The 18,110-nt window shown below is 36.9% G+C and overlaps 1 protein-coding gene across 5 annotated transcripts in view; it reads right to left on the bottom strand.

Moving 5' to 3' along the window:
* PRKACB (protein kinase cAMP-activated catalytic subunit beta) overlaps positions 1-18,110 on the bottom strand; it is a 75,758-nt gene that overhangs the window by 12,523 nt on the left and 45,125 nt on the right. For 4 of the 5 annotated variants that reach the window (XM_069789093.1, XM_069789091.1, XM_069789092.1 and 1 more), the window contains exons 2-6: positions 8,056-8,117; positions 6,976-7,104; positions 3,135-3,233; positions 2,039-2,121; positions 1,386-1,512 (exon numbers count right to left, since the gene is read on the bottom strand). In XM_069789093.1, coding sequence (XP_069645194.1) covers positions 1,386-1,512; positions 2,039-2,121; positions 3,135-3,233; positions 6,976-7,104; positions 8,056-8,117 — 500 coding nt within the window. Of the gene's footprint in view, positions 1-1,385; positions 1,513-2,038; positions 2,122-3,134; positions 3,234-6,975; positions 7,105-8,055; positions 8,118-10,992; positions 11,048-18,110 lie in introns of those variants that run through there. The other variant, XM_069789094.1, reaches the window with a different exon arrangement.

Genomic DNA, 18,110 nt, shown 5'->3' with positions numbered 1-18,110 from the left:
ATAATTTTCAATCCATTCCCCGAGAAAACATGCTGTACCATGATGATAATCACTGCTAACTATACAATAACCTGTGATGATGTTTCTGATACACCAGTGTCACAAGTAAACAAGCCAGACTCCAAACTATCAAGGCAGCTTTTGCTTCACAGCTGGAACTGAACGGAGAGGGTGATGTGCTGACCAGACAGACCTGCTTCAGTCAGCAAAGAATCATTTCTGTGTTCGTGAATGCACATCAGTCTACGCAAGAAGACTATGCTGCAGACATGGGACAAACGGTAACGGCTTTAAAATTAAAAAAGAAAATGAATGGAGTTTCTAAACAAAATTTAGTTGGAGCTGCAGTATCAACATATGAACACAACCCCCCCGCCCCGTTCAGAAGCAGAAGCGAACCAACCACACATGAGAAGAGCGACTGCTGGACCCTTTATCATTTGCAGTTTGCCCACCATCACAAAAACATACTGCTGCATACAGAGTCTCGCCAGTCTGGAGTAAGCCGTTCATAGCTTTACATTAATCGTGCTCCCCAACCACATTTATAGAACTTGTGTTTCTCTTCTCCCTACAGTGTTATTTTACTCTCCATGCAAAATTATTTTACAGTTATAAACAACATAAGATATGAATCCTTTCCACTTCTCTCAAACATTTTTGTGATGTATTTTCCTTTTAGATTCTGCTATGGCAAAAGGTGGCGCGATGAGGAAAGAAGAGCTTCTATAGTTTAGGGACTGCAAAGCATTGCAGAGCGATAGTTGCTGTATACCACCTTCCCATTTGCCATTTCGATCAAAACCGTAAGAGCTAAAAGGAAGATGAGGAGGTGCCGTGAGAGGCTGTTGTAAAACCAGTTGTCATTTGCAGCACTGCAATTCTGATCTGATGTCAACTCAGCTCTTACTCCGGATGTGCTGAGAAGGTTAAGACTCTCCAAGGGTGGGATTCATCTGACTGAAATTAAGTACTATAGTGTTGATGTTGACTTCTAAGCTGGTTATCCTAAACTACTTATATAAACAATGCAGAGAACCAGACATTTTAGGGCCCCTTTTGTCTTGTTCTAAGGCAGATGTATAAAATCGGTCAGATGAACAGAGCCATATAATCACCTACTTCTCACCACAGACCCCAAGGGAAACCTTGACAACTTGCTCAACTGCAGACAGCTCCATTGTGCATACTTAATTTTAGTCAGAGGAAGTACAATCCAATGGTTTTAACCGTTACTATGCAGTAGGGCATTTTAACACTCCCTTAATACATGCTGACATGCCAACCAGCTTCAGACCATTTATTCTAAACACATTTACTAGAATTACCTAACCCTACACTATAAGACAAGACTCCACTCCCTAAATATATGAAGAATATCATACCTGGATGTATCCTTGCTGATCAATTAAAAGATTTTCAGGCTTTAGATCTCTGTAGATGAGGTCTAATGAATGGAGGTACTCAAATGTTAGCACTATCTGAGCTGCATAAAACCGTGCATGTGGTTCACTGTGAAGAATTAAAAGAATATTAAGTACCCCAATGCTATGCTAAGATACTGAAACAACCATGTAACTGCCAGGGACAGACAAATTAAGTATCTTTTAACTGGTTCTTTTACTATATAACAAGGTAAAAAAAAAAAGCAAACAGCAAACATTTTAGAATTAATACACTCATTCCCTAAATTTAATTTAAGTCTTGCAGCTAAAATACACATGCAAATCAAGGTGAATGTACCCCAAAATACAGAGCTTAGACATTAAATTTTACTTTTAGAAACTATAATCAATTTTGGTGACAATATGCATAGGAATTCCAAGATTCTATTGTGCATAGATCATGAATGCCTGCATTAACTGAAAAATAAGAAATAATTACAAGTTTTTCACTGCCTGACTAGTTTAAGTTCACTGAAAGAGGGGTAAATTAAATGCACTTACACCTTCAGAGTTTTTTCTTCAGTACTAACAAATTTTATAAAAAATTAGCAACATAAGCCTTTTTAAAGGAATAATGTCATTAATACTCTTACCTGAACCTTCCGATTCTTCTTAGATGTGAAAACATTTCACCACCAGGAACATACTCCATTACCATGTATAAATTAGAATTGTCCTAAGGAAGCAAGTAAACACACACAAATACATATTAGGTATGCTATAGTCTCTATAATTCTTACGTATGGTATATTTTATTAAAGAATGAAAATGAAAAACTGTAGCCATCCAACGACCTTAAATATAAAACAACACCGGTAGAAATTTTCAAAGAAGCGCAGACACGTGACAAATGGAGCACCATATATCTCAAGAAATCTCTTTTAAAGTAAATTTGAATAAAGATAATTAATGAGTTTGACACAGAATGGTGCGTAAGTGACCTGAAGGAAGAGAGAATAAGATGCCTACTGCAAGACAAGACCTTGCACTCTTAAAAGTTCAGAATTGACAGCCTGAGGCATTCTCGTCTCCCATAGCCCTAGCCCCAAACCTCAAAACCGTAAAGATTAAGGTAGAACATGTTTGTTCATTTTCAATGGTATTAAAAAAGAAAAGAAAAAAAAAGAGAAATATATAGAGGACACATATCACACTATAAATACGGAAAATACTCAATTTCTTTACAGACTGACTAACACATACTGTCATGATATTATAAGCTAACCTCCAAGTTCTTTCCTTCATGATTAAGGTTGTCATTAAGACCTGCCTCAGGTATAAATCTCAAGCAAAAAATCTGCAGAACAGTTACAAATTTACCATTCCATATCTTGGTACAAAAATACATCCTTTGGTTTCTCTCAAAACCAGAATGAAGCCTAAAAGCTCTGTACAAAAGCCAGTTTCCCTTCAAAACAAGGGAAATCTCTAAGAGTTGAATTTAATTTCATTTTTATTTATTTATTTGGAGATATCCTTTCAGTCATCACCTGGTGAACTGGGGTGCATGCAAGTGGGCACACAAGTGCAGGAACTCCTGCTGAAGACCTGGCAACAGCGCCAAGTGAAGCATCTTTGAAAACAAAAATACTTAAACTATTGTACTGTAAAAATTAAATGTTTTGGTATCTAAAGTTTGAGCACGCACTTCCCTGAAACCAGAACAACAACTTTCAAGATAATGATTACCTTAAAAGAATACTCCAGTTTTACAAGGAAAGGAAAGTTCACCGCTTGTAATATTCTCTTCTCATTCAGCGTGTGTTCTATTTGCTTCAGTTTGACGACCTAGGAGAGAAAAAAAACGATCTTTGGTTTAAGTATGACATTTTATAGTTGTTGATAAATTTTTCAGTGTAAAACAATTAGTTGAATGCAAGCTTGTAACTTCACAGATAATGAAAAACCTTATGGATTACAAGCACAACAACAGTGCCAAGAAAGGATTAAAAAGTCTAATGACGTTTTAAAGAGTAATACTCATGCAATATGGCTTGCAGATAACTCTAGAAGTAGTGTTTCTTACTACATGCCAAGTATTGGAATCAGTAAGGAAAACATCTCTTTACATTTTCTTAAGAATTGCTTGCATTTGTAATGGAGATACTTCTGCAGCAAGACGACAGTTCAATAAAATCCATTTGATCTTTGGACCCTTTGCTAAGAAAGGCAGGAAATAGTGTCAGACACATTTAATTATGAATTTTGTTATGTGTGAACAGGAGTAAACTGACTTATTTTATATAGCTCACACATTAGTGAGGAGAAGACTAAGGAAACCGCAAATTCAAAATTTCCATTCTTACAAACAATAGTTACTTCTGTCAGACCCTTCAATGGGTTTTGCTCTTCTGCTTAGCAAACTGCTTAGCAAAAGTATTAAAAAAATCAAGTGCTACCTTCCTGGAATCCATTATAACGGTAAGCTGCTAACAAGGCAGCAAGCAGCAGATTTCTGATTATTGCTTTCTCAGTAATTAACAATTGATTTCCTTGTGTTAAACCCGAACATTGCATAATCACTTCCTTCCATTTTACTTAATCCCTAATGCACAATTTATCTATATCTCATTTTGAGAATGGCATGATTTCCAAGTAAAGTTACTATTTTTTTTTCCCCCCATAGGAAACAAGGAGAAAATGTACAAGAGTGACCAAAACAAGTCTGTTCTTACATGTTTGGAAATCAAACCTAACTGTTACAAATAACAGCTAAGCAAGATATTCCAACCCTGACTGAAACTGCGTTTAAATTTAACTTTTAGATGGAAAAGGTAGCACCTCTGAAAAAAACACTACTGTTTTGAAATAGATGCCACAGAAAAGAAATAGTGAGTTGAAAGTAATAAATCTCTTTTGAATCACAGATCTTTAGGGACCAAATAAAAATTTTGCTCGAATTAGCTTATTTGTGGGAAGTGTCCCCTTCATCCGTAAAAAGCTCTTGGCCATTAAAACAAGCAAGCTAAGGTTTTAGTTTGATACTGTGAAGCGTTCATCTTCAATGCTAGACAAGACTTCACCACCCTTCCTGCACCTTCTGCTGGTTAGATGCTGGAGGGTGATGGCAACAATACTGCAGATGAAGCTGCTGTTTAACACATTATATCAAACTGGAGCCTCTGGTAACACAGCTTTGCTCACATTTAAGCTCAGGCTCAGGGCATTCTGATGACAGCTTCCTGTAGATCAAATGGTATCTGGTAATGGCAGATTCCCCAACAGCTTGTTTGTGTCTGAGCTTTTGTTAACAATTTCTTTTTTCCAAAAACAATTACGAAATGAAACTAGCCAAGCAATGGTATGTCACAGCCTTTCTAAATCAAGGCAGACAAATAAAAGAATAAAAACCCTACACACGAGACTACTGGCTACATCAACGTCTATTACATTTAATTTTTTTCCATATCCTGATGAACCAAGCATAAGATTGGATAACAAAGGGACACACAATATGCCTTCTCTTGTTTCAGCTAAAATGTAAATGAAAAATTATAGGCAGCCTGCACATTGTCTGATTTCAGGCATCTGTATGTTTTCTATAATATATGAAGTGATATGAATGTGTTCTCCCTAAACCATCTCCTATTTTTCGATCAATTAATAGAAGTTACTAATATAACACTTATATATTTCTAATAGAATACATAAATATATAATTATATATGCTAACTAAGTTGAGTTGAAAAAGCACGTATTTCATAAAGGAACACTTCAAGACTTCTGGTTATAGACAAAACAATCTAATTTACTAATAGAAGACTGATGCCTCAACACAAACATCTTTAATCCTGTGAATCTTTTACTGCAACTCTACTGCAATTGTTTAAAATGTGAATTTTTGCTTTACCAGATAATTTTATAGCTATAGCTTTCCAATTTATTTTAGACTGAGAGGTAGCAATGGGTTTAATTAACTTTTTTTTTTTTTTTAAATCCTCAGACTATTTTTATGGCAGCTGTCTGAAGAAAGATGTAATTTCCTAGATTGCTCCAGTGACAAGGACTCGGCCATTCATGAAAAACGGTTCAAAGAAAAAGCAGTTGAAAATCTGAAATTTGACAAAGAGCTCTCTGTGCAGCACTCGGATGCTCATCACACCTCACGTTACAGCAACACTCCCCGCAGGATGCCACCAGCCACACTGAGGTAACAATGAGGTAAATTTCCACACAGGTGGAAATGGCTTGGGCTGTCTTTCAGTTGTACCGTATTGGAATGTCTTTTTAATTTAATTGTTTGGGTGTTTAAATAAAAGTTATAAACCATTGTTATAGGGGAATGCTGAAGTTGCAAAAAATTGAGCTTTTCCAAGCAAAAAACCAATGCCAGAATTGACACTAAAAGGTAAGTTTACTTTAGTTTCTTCTTGTCTGACCATTATAAAGCAGTCTTTAATTAAATGACACATTATTCGAGGTCCAGGACCCCAAATCACATGTAAAGAATACTGGAACTGCAACTCAGGGAAAACAGTTTGATTATGTCACTGCCACAGTTCCATTATATAAAATTACTCAGGAATGTAATAATGGTTAAGTGCAAGAGTCCACATTGAGGCAATGCTGACTTTCATTTTGTCAGTTGCTGATATTAAGTTCTCTTTGCCAGATTAATATTTTCTTAATATAATTTGTTATAAAGCAGCAAAGTTATGTACAGTGCCTTACAAATTAAGAAGAGCTCTGATGTTGACAACCTTAGAATCTACTAGTCTAAATAATGTACTTCTGAAAAACTTGTCAAAACCATTGAAAACTAATTGTATTAATAAAATCCTTTAAAATACTTCTTAGGTTTCTGGAAATCTATTTTATTTAAAATCTAAACTTCATCAAATGACACCACTTAATCTAAGAGTAATAAGCTGTTAAAAAAATCAGGCTGGAGTGACAATACAGATTCAGACTACAGCACTTAAGTTTTCAACACAAAAAATGTCTATTGTGTGACAGCCCTTCTGAGAGGGAGACTACTGTTCTACCCATGCAGCTACTATATATGCAACAGGATTATTACATAATTATGCATACAAAAAGTAATACCTCATGGGATCAAGAATGGAAAATAAATAATTTGTGCAAACAATTTGTTAAATTATGGTTCACTAATGAAAATTTTGAGAACTTCTGATGCAAAGAGTCTTCCAAAATTTTGAGCTACCCTGCAGAAGTGTATTTATTTATTTATTTTAACTAGAGCCCTACGTTTTCCTTTTGCCAAAGAATATATAGGCCACCTTACAAAAGCTAAGCAAAGAATTTAACTGATGACATTTTATTAATGCCTTGGACATGACATAGAGCCTCTTTAGCCTGCCATTAATGTTACTGGCCATTGTAAGAATTCTACATGATCCCAACAACTGAATCTGCTGGCTAAAAAAGAAAGTCAAGCATTTGAAGTATCAGCAGTATCCAAGTGCCATAAGAAAAAGCACAGTAAGTGCAACAGTTTAGCCACAGTTACCAGATCTTTGTCTACGTCAAACTCTTCTGTACCACAAAGACCACTAAAAATTACACCAACCTTCTGTTTATCCAGTATCTTCATAGCATAATACTGTTCTGTGGATTTATGTTTCACCATCATAACTCTCCCAAATGATCCTGTTCCAAGTGTTTTTTGCCTCTCAAAATCATCTAGGCCAGCAGTATTCTACATGTACAAGGATATAATGACATTATTTACAATCTAATAGCCAAAGACAATTTTAACTGTATGAATTGAATTCATTTATGAAAGAAAAATGAGTAAAATTACACTTATCAAAGACAACTATAGCCAACTATACTGTTATAATTTCATGCCTGTCAAATATTAATAAGAGATTTTACATTGCACTCATTAAAACAGAAGAAGACTTAACTGAATTGTATCAACACTTCTATAATTTGTCCATACAGATGACACTTGCTTAGTAAGAAACATTTAGCGGTGAACAGATCATGAATTTAACATGCAGATAAATAACCCCCTCATGCTTCACAAACAAGAATACTCAAACATGCAAAAAACCCCAAGCTCTGGAGACAGTTCTACATCAGAATTGTCTGGAGACCATATCACTGAATAAATTATCTCAGATATTCATTATCATAGCATTTAAAATGCTGCTTTAAAAACAACAATGACCCTTCCCGAAACCCCCCAACCCCCAAGTTTAACTTCTAAAAGATTTCTAACAAGCTTCTCAGCCTGCCCCCAAGCTCTGTGCAGTCAACTTAATACCCTTAATTCCCACTAACACCATGGGGGAAATTATTAACAGGGTAAATTACAGATGTGTCAGTGCTTATTGTTATAAAATGCCAGCTAAAACATGCCAATAGATTTTGAGTCTTGTCGTGTTGATGGTGAACATCATTCTCAGTAAGAGAAAGCTGTTGTTCACTATGAGCATTTCATCAGCTCAAATCTGGAGAAGACCCGAGAGTCTGCTGACGAATTTCAATGACAAAACTGACATTAAAAATGGAAACTCCTTTAAAAATTGTATTAAACTTATTTCTGTTTTCTGCACTGCTCATTACAGACTGATAACACACTGAAAACATTATTAAAAAAAGTGCAATAGAGAAAATTATTGAATGCTTAAATGACTGATACCTGAGGGGGGCTTTCCCATTTTCTTAAAAAGTCTTCTTTGGCTTTGGCTAGGAACTCTTTCACTGAAAACACACAAAAAAGTACATTTTAATTAGTGTAATTCATCACGGATGTGATGGAGATGCTTTGTTAATAACATATGTAAATTTCATTATCAACTTCATTCTTCAACTCATAATATGCTTTTTTCATCATATATGAAAGCAAGCACCAATGCCTCTAGAACTTCTACAATATCTCCAGGAGATCTCTAAGCCTTCTGGAGTAACTATATCATTCTACACAAATTACTTTACACCAGCTCTAATAACTCACAATAGTGTATACGCAAGCAGGCTTTAAGGTGATGTAAGATGTTCTTAATTTGACTGGGAAAAAACCACAAACACCTGACTTTTATAAATAGCCATTCCACAAAGACAGACTTTTTATCTATTTTTGTTAAATAAAAGTTACATTTTCTTTCAGCTGATTGAGCATAATGTCAATCTCATTGCTTTTTCCCCTCATCACCTTTATTTAAAGGCTGTTTGCAAGCTCAAGTACCAACTGGACAGCATTACTGCAAGCAAAGACAAAGCACAGGGCTGCAACACCACCGCACATTAGGCATGCCCACAGTCAGAGAATATGTATTTTTAGAATTGATTTTCCACTGAAATTGAAGGCATGTATAATAGCAAAATTCTGGATGACTGTTCAAAATGTGCACCGACATATTTTGTTCAGATCATCTTTCAGCTGTTCTGGTTTTTTGAGTATCAATTATCAGCCAGATCAATGCAGATTACTTAATGCACAGTCATAAACGGGAGGTGTTTTCAGACATTGCTGTGGTTCTGAAAGAGTCACAGAATCAAGAAGAAAATATCATACTGTTTTTGTGTTCTCTGAATCATTTCACATAACACAATATTAATAACAGTGGATTTTCTGTACTGTGATTTTCTGCCACAAGCAGTTTCTAAAAATACTCAGCAATGTGCCAAGATTATTCTGGTCAGTATCTAGAAAAACAAGTTTTAGCAACTGTATTTTACTTTCTGACGGTCATAAAAAATTAGGTTTATAAGAGGTTGTAAACAATCATCTAATGAATCACAACTTTTTTGTACTTTACTTTTCAGAGAATACTAGTGTCTACACAGAGAACTTTAAAAAAATTCTCTTTTATTACCGGTACAGTTACAGCAGCAGTAAAAACAGTGGCAGCCCTGGAGAAGGCTGGTTGTGAATTTTTTTGTCCCTGTCCCCCCCCGCCCCACCCCACTCTCAAGTGTGCTATGGGACTTAACTATCACAAAATACTCAAGTGAGGTTTATGGCTCCCACCGTCAGTGGCTCTGATGGAGCAGCAAATGTAATGGAAATTTCAGAAAAATTGTCAAAAGTTCTGGCAGACCTCAAGGTTAGAAAAGTGTTTAAAGCATGATATCCACTCAGCAGTTTTAAGAGAAACAAGCAATATTAGAGAGAAGGAACATATTTATTACCCTAAACTTATGGTTGAGTAAGAAAAACATAGTTTATATCAAAGGAACTACTTTAAATTGGTATTAAAACTCACTGAGAGTTAAAAATATTTTAGTGGGTAATCAGTAAAAATGTTTGACATATTTATCCTGTCTGGGGAAAATATTTCCATTGTTTTTGAATTATGGGGGTTACTCATGTAATGACTTTTAATGATCCTAATTTGAGAAAAGGACAGGATTTCCTGTGGCATGAAATAATTTCTCAACACAAAAAAGGGAAGCTAACAATGTCCAAATTCATGCCTGATGATCCTTCTTCCATTAGGAGAACAGAGATGACTTGATAAAGTGATGACCACCGACGAAGTTTTTAAAACATCAATTTATGTCAAAGTAGCATGAATATTATTTTCTCTTAATGACAAGAAAAAAACCTAAGATGATCATTAAGATTACCAAAAAGCTAAGCCTTCAAACTTAAGTGGCTGTAGCTTAGAAATGAATGTTAACTCTAACACTATATAGCACAACCAAAACATGAAATAATTGGTCTCTTTTTTTTCATGTTATTACAGTACATTATGTCTTAAATATCCCTCATGCTATCTCCATTGTTCATATAAATAAATATTTTAAGTTTCCACATATTTTGCACTGAAATATAATTATTCAGTATTTATAAAAATACACAATGACATTTACATGTAGTCATCTTTCTCTCTGTCCTACTTATGGAATAAAGAAAGCTGTTGATGAAAAAAATGTGATCCAGCTGGAAATATTCAGATTGTGGAAGCATAAGAAAAATCTCGCAGTTCTAGAATATAAGCAAGCCACAAGCTTTCTTCTACCTTACTCTACTTTAATTTCGCTCTCTTCTTGGAAAGCAGCACTGAACACGTATTTTCAAAATAAAGCTACCTAGTGACACTCACTTATCTTAAAATTGCTATCTTTTAAAAACGATTTCATATTCTGTGGTGTGTTTTTTTTAGAATTACATTTTCTTCCTAATGAGAAAGTGGGTCAAATTGTGCCTGGTTCTCATTTTCAGAGGTCACCTGGTCTCCTACACCACAACACAATTCAGCAGGTGATTTCAAAGAGAATTTAGGCAACTTAAGTCACTTCTGAAAATAGGACTTAGAATTTGAAACAGGATAGGTACTTTTGAAAATTATATCTCAATCACAAAACATTAGCTCTTGCTACAGGAGAACACATTTCATTTCTACTTTTGTAGCACAGAATCAAAATTTACGCCAACTGGATAGTAGTGGCCATTGGTATTATTGTGATGATACAAACAAATAGGTTTATTAGATGATTACTTAGCTGTTTTCCTCAAGTGCACATTTTTAGCCACCTTACACTGTGACGATGTGACTCTTGTTTGCTTTTCTAGTCTTTAAACTGTTCCTAGCATCTATGACTTTGGGCACTAATGAAGGAATGAGCATACCAAAAGTCTCTATAGGTTCCCCATGGGTTTGCAGGAACATTCACCCACACAGATGAGATGATGAAGAGAGGAAAGAAAGAGAAGAAAAAAAAAGTTTTATGCATTTCCACAACAAACACATAGAAAACACAAATACATTCCACCCTTTCCCCTCCCCACTCAAGAACAGACCCTGTAATAAACCAGCCCTTTCCCACACAGACAGAATGACTCATGCTAAGTCACAGAATGTTTGAGAAAAGAAAAGAGAAAAAAAAAAAACCCCAAAGGCAGCTAAATTCAGTATGAAAAAAAGATGATGCATCACAGAAATAAGCACAGCTTATAAAACTTCAGGAGATCAAGTTGGCATCTTTAATAATTAATCTATTCCAAGACACACACATCCAAGGAACTGTTGCTAACAAAAGTGTATCTATCTTCATCGTAGCATGCTGGATCACAATAAAACCTGTAATCTGGTGATCTTCCCACTACTTAGCACTTTGTTCCAAAAGACAGCATGTGTGAATTGCATGGCATGTGGTGGATAGCACAGAAATGGCAAGCAGTCTCCAAAAAAAATTCACAATCAAATTTCAGTCCCGTTACCCAACAACAGCAACAGAACCCCTTGAAAAGTCTAAACTTGCTGTATGCAAACTGGAATGTATACAGGAATCCTGTACGGTCACCATACAAGCATGATTTAGTTTTGTAAGACTGTCAAAAAACACTGAAGAGCAAGGATCACCCATATAGCTGAGTGAAGATGAGGATGCAAGGAGGGTATGCAAAGGCCAGCAAACAGACCCTATTCAGTCTAGTTTCATTGGTACAGCAGAAGTTGGAGTGAAGGAGGCTGAAACTAAAAGAGGAAAAGCTGTTGCTCAAGAAAGGAAGGTGCTAGAAGGAGAGAGCAAAGCATGACTAACAGCACTGGCACAGTGAGGGCCACAGCAGTGGGTCAAAACAACTGGATGCATTAGGAAGGAAACCAGCTGGAACGGGAGAAGATGCACAGTGGTCCAGGGATTAGGTAGGCACAAACACACAGCGCAAACCTAGCTCTTTGAGACCAACAAGAGCAATCGTTGGCAGGAGAAGCAAGTTTTATGCAATGCAGACACCCAAAGCATATAGTAGCAAATCTGGGGAGATTCAGAAAAAGGTAGTAAGAAATGGGGTAATGGCCGAGGAGTCCTGACTGAAAGACTTCAAGCAGTTTTGTAACTTCTGCCTGCTTCAGTTCAAACCCTGGTCAGAAGAAATGCTACAGGTGCGCACATAGCTAGACAAAATATAAGCTATCCCCTCGCATATCAAGGGGAGACTGGGCCTGTGGAGAGCTGTACTCAGAACCAACACAACATGGTGATAAGCAGGAAAGTCTGCCGGAAGAGATTTCTAAGGGAAGTAGAACTCAAGATCCAGAGGTTCCTAGGTAATACTGGCACACAAGGAGGTATTAAAAAAAAAAAACCAAACCCAAAAACCAAACAAATGAAAAAACCTCTACCACACACAAAACCAAAAAACCCCTGAGCCTGCTCTCAAACAGCAGGAGATTGTTATCTAACAGTATATTCACACAATGCATGGTATTTTTTTTTATTGATTAACTTTTTTATGAAAAGCTAGCAGTCTTATTGAAAAAAATTGTTAATGAAGGGTATGAGTACTGTAAAGAGTACTCTGGCCTAAAACACAGTTTAAGAGCGAATGAATCAGAAGGAAGCCCCTGAAAAAAATTTAATAGGTTAGGACCTCTCAGTTGCAGGGGTGCAATGACAGCAGAGGGAAAAGGGTCACAGATGGAGCAGTCCTGAAGAGTTACCATGAATTACTTTGCCTTTCTCCCACCTCCCACATGCACTGTATTTGTTATTCTCAAGCACATCTCCCACAAAAGCCAGCCAGCAAGCCAGATTTTTTTTTTGGGGGGGGGGAGGGGAAAAAAAAAAAAAAAAGTATTTGGATAGGATTCATGGCAAGAAAGCAAGAACTAAACTGATTAAGACTAAACATTGGGCACCACTACAAACCCCCATCTGCTGCGCTAAATGCCAATCTCTGCTTGGTATTTAAAATGCCCTTTATCAAAATACAATTCAATTTTTGTTCCAAAACTGTAATATAATCACTTGAAGTCTGGAATTAAATGGGCTATTTAATTATATCTCCAAATTTCATTTAAGGGAAAAATGAATATGTATGAAGAGATTCTGGTAAATATATATGTACATTTCATTTTTATAAAAACAATATTTATAGCCTTAAACATTATCAAGATGTATATAGACGCCCCAGTAATCCTGTGGTTACTGTACCACATTTCAAAAGCAAGTGAGTAGTGTACGATTCAAGTTCTAAGTCCCATTCTTAGACCATTAACCTGTCATCTTAAATTTCTTTAAATTTCTCTTTTGATTAGCAGGAATAGTATCACAAGGCTTACAAGAAGATTTCTCTACCCTGGCAAGTGTTTGAAAATGAACACAACTAAGTGTTAAATATTATTATACACTCAGAGGAGGTAGTGTGAGCACCAGTTAACATTTTAATAGCTGGGAAGCATTTCAAAACACAAACTGAAATGGTATCATTGAAACGGACCATCGACAAGAACAAAATGCTTTGTTTCTCACAATATGAAAACGGTGGGGAAAAAAAGTCCAATGTGATATACGCCTGGTACAGGGCAAGTCTTGTCTTAACACTGCAGTGAGACATACCTACTGGCCCTCTTGTGAAAAACTGACCGGCTATGGTTTTGCTTGTTTCTGCCTTAAGAGTTGCAAAGTCACTAAGGCTAGATTAATAAACTCTGCATCAATTTAATATCTCATTTATGAAGTTTTTTACTTTGAGAGCAAGGTTTTTACTTTACATTTCTGTTTAAAAACTGTCGTGGTTCAACACCAGCTGGCAACTAAGCACCACAGAGCCGCTCACTCACTCTCCCACAGTGGGATGGGGGAGAGAATCGGAAGGGTAAAAGTGAGAAAACTCATGGGCTGAGATAAAGTCAGTTTAATAGGGAAAGCAAAAGCCACGCGTGCAAGCAAAGCAAAACAGGGAATTCATTCACCACTTCCCATGGGCAGGCAGGTGTTCAGCCATCTCCAGGAGAGCAGGGCTCCATCACGCATAACAGTTACTTGGGCAGACAAACGCCATCACTCCAAACGTCCCCCCCTTTCTCCTTCTTCCCCCAGCTGTATATGCTGAGCATGACGTGCTGTGGTCTGGAATACCCCTTTGGTCAGTCGGGGTCGGCTGTCCCAGCTGTGTCCACCCCCAACTTCTTGTGCAGCCCCAGCCTGCTCACTGGTGGGGCGGTGTGAGAAGCAGAAAAGGCCTTGGCTCTGTGCAAGCACTGCTCAGCAGAAACTAAAACATCCCTGGGTTATCAACGCTGTTTCCAGCACAAATCCAAACCACAGCTCCATACCACCTACTATGAAGAAATTAACTCTATCCCAGCCAAAACCAGCACAAACACCAATTATGATACAACCAGGTGATGCAAAGCAAACTAACGTACCAGCTGCAATGCATAAAAGCCTTCCTTCAGTTAAAAAACCAACCAAACAAAAAACCCCAAACCCCAAACATACAGAGCAGTTCTGAAAGAGCCCATTTGGTGGGATACGCAACCTGAAACTTCTTAGAAAATGAATGGTCATGTGAGAATTATTAACTGCATACAAGTCTGCGATTAAAATGGAAGCGCTAATAATTTAACTGCACACTGTAAACACTTCTATGGAATACAGGGAAGGACTGGTAAGAAGTGGAGAAGAGAAGGGCATGGAAAAACCATGGAGAAAAAGGGAGAAGAACAGGATGAACAGGAAATTAAGACTGATTACAGCTGCAGTGCCTAAAGACTAAAAGAAAGCATTAGAATCTGATTTTTGGGGGAGCACATTCAGGAATTAATTTACGATGTGCAGCAATGGTAAAATACAAATTGTTCTTATCCCTTACAACTCACAATTTGGAACACAGACAAAATCTTGTTTTAATCCTGTCCATGATTTTGAAGTCTTGAGCTAGACAGTATTTTGTCAGTTTTATAAAAGCAAATTTGCAACAGTTAAGAGCTCTGTAAAGAGCCCAGCTTTTCTTCTTAATTATTTTTTTATTTTTTTTATTATTTTAGTTTTCAGTGCTACAGGCTATAATTTTAAGCTGTAAATTAAAGCTGAAGTCTTACTTAATGTTCACCTCTTTACTTGGCTGGCTAGACAGCAACAGCCTGCACAAGAGATGTGACAGATTTAGACAAACCAAAACCGGAGGCAGGTTTTCAGCTATCAGAGATAATACCTGTCTTTGTTGAATTGTGAGCTGTAGATACCCTGGTGCACACAACTGCCACAGTCAGACTGACTTCCTTCTATTTTTATTACAGATAATAAAATCAATTTTATTTACAAATCCAATTTTCAGTCTTTCCCCCTTACTGTTTTTATGAAATCATAAAATACTGGTCCAAATAGAGGTGGCGAACCCTGCTAATGCCAACAGTACAACATAACAGAGACCACTCTGGGGAGACAGGACCAAACCCAACTGAGTCACTTAAAATATGCATCCCTGAAATTTTGTTTAAAAACTCCCAAACGCATAATGTAAATCAGTAAATTTATTCAGTCATGAACACAATCAAGTCTTGTACTAGCTCTGCTCAGCAGAGTCGTACATGCATATACGTCCTGATTCAATCATTTTCCACCAAAACCAAGATCAGATAAAAACTCTGCTGTCTTAATCTAAAAGAGAATCCAGACCCAATGCTCATCAAACTTTATAAACAAATATACTTCATTAAAAAAGTGACTCCTCCCTCAAGACACACACAGATAAATGCCAAAAACCCCAAAACAAACAACCAAAACCTATGAACCAAGCTGGGATTTATTATTCAACTCCTTAATTATTGATTGTATGCAAGACTTCCTCAGTGCAGACAAGCAGAATAGATTCATCCGAACACCCAAACAAGGGACATAACTTAAAGTCTCCTGCAGATTCCTGGTGGGCGAAAGCCATTCCATCCCTTCAGGTACTTTGGTCCTTCAGGGTGGCACCTCTCTTGCCCAAACTTTCCTTTCAAATTAAAGCATTACTAGCAACCTTTTGCTGATTGGTAAGAGTTGATTTTTTGTTCCAGTTCTCTAAACCAATCAGTTAGAACTGGCATCCAGTTAGTTCTGGAATATGTTAAAACTAAGCTCTGGCCTAAGGAAAGGAGTCTCTCTCATACCTTCTTCCTGCCCTTGAAGAGTTCATTGAAGGGAATTATTCTAGACTACCAGAGATGACACATTCGTAAATCTGCTTCCTTTCTTGCAACAATCCACATGCTTTGAGGCTTAAAAGTCCAAGAAATAGCAGTTTGGTTTGTTAGGCTGCAGTTCAGTGTTCAGTATGGGCTGGTATAAATACCGCCCCCCTGCCCCAGTCCTGTCCTTCTACAGTCCCTCATCCCTGCCTCTCTATCATGACCTTCCTTGAAAGAGCAAGAGCATCCTTGTGGCTGAGTGCCAAGTCAGGTCAGGGAATTAGGCCAGATTAAAAGTAATGGACAGAAGGCAGGGGAGGACAAGGGAAGCTAATTCTAATCCACAGCAGCTCCCAGTTCTTTTCATCACATGAATGCTTCTCCTGGGGTGAGGAAAGGGAGAAGTGGGGTGGCAATGGGCAAATATGTGGGGCAGTAGAACTGCTCATTTTCTGAAGGAGTGCCAGTTTGTGCTAGTGTAATGTGACCATGAAAGTATGGCATTGGACTACTGAAAAGACTTCTGAGAAATAATTCTAATTTTAAGTTATTAATTTTCAGTTAATGTATTAGGTAAGTTAATTCTATTAACTTAAAATTTTAAATTAATAAATTATACCTTCAATAGAATTACTTTCAAATGCAGTACTTAACACTCCTTACGTATAAAATTAGTTAATACAAAAAAGGTTATGTGAAGAAATCTTAACATGTAAAATCCTCAATTATCATACATCCATGTGCTTTGTGAGCAATTAGGAATTAAGCTTCATCTGTGCAGTACCACCCTCTGTGGTTACAGCTGAACTTTGTCCAGCAAGTAATCTAAAATGTTGCAACTACCACAGGACATATAGTGTAAAAGACCGCCTTCCTGTGTGAAATGTAACAGTATTACTTTACAAAGAAAATTGAAAACTGTGCAAAAATTGTGAAAATTCAAACACCTCTTGTTTCTGCACTGCATGTATTTCCATGGTTACCATGGAGGCGGGGGGTGGGGGGGAGAAGAATACATTTTAAGAATGAGTTCCAAGAACAAAATTTTCTAGGGCACTACTATAAAATATCTTGTATCAAATTCTTCAGTAGTTTTTCACAAATTCTAATAGTTAAAAACAAATATACAAGATAATCAAATTTTCCTCTTACAGTCAAAACCACATACCAAGCAAAATGTTTACGGCACCTGCTGCAGTTTTCCTCTAGTTAAGCCTCTGCACTGTTAAAATACTGCCTAACTGGCTAGCACCAACTTTTCATATTACTGCCCCACCTTCCCTCTTTGTAAAAGTTCAGTGACTAAAAAGGATAATATATTACTGGGCAGCTATCACTGAGAGTCTGTTTTATGGTTGGATTCTTAGAAACAGTAAGCATAAAAAACTACAAATCAGGTAGTTGATCTGACCTGCTTATTGACTGACCAATAAATAGCCTGCAAGCAGGCAGTGCCTCTCATAATACTAGATACAGTCATGCACAAATACCCTTTTCTTTAGAAGTAACCCGTTTTACGAAACTCATTTCTTCCTTATACTCCAAATGAAACAAATGCAGGGGTTGTTCAGTGCATTTTACAAGTTACTTGAAAAGAGCAACTCTTGTGTTGCTTTTTCTTTTTTCAACTATTTCATACAAGGCATCAAAATAATAGTAGATATGCCAATCTTAGTTTAACTGCACTCATGTCTAAGTCCACTTCCCACAAAGCTACTTTGTCCCAGCCCTTGCATTAACAGAACTACACAAATTCTCATATACATGTGCTGGGATCAGTAAGACATATCTTCACAGCTGTCAGGGTAAATCAGCAAAATAGCTCTTCATCTCTTTGCAAGATTTG

Source organism: Haliaeetus albicilla, chromosome 8 (genome assembly GCF_947461875.1).
Source record: "Haliaeetus albicilla chromosome 8, bHalAlb1.1, whole genome shotgun sequence".
Lineage (NCBI taxonomy): Eukaryota > Metazoa > Chordata > Aves > Accipitriformes > Accipitridae > Haliaeetus > Haliaeetus albicilla.
Note: the sequence above shows the minus strand (reverse complement) of the source record. Positions and strands in the feature narration are given on the sequence as shown.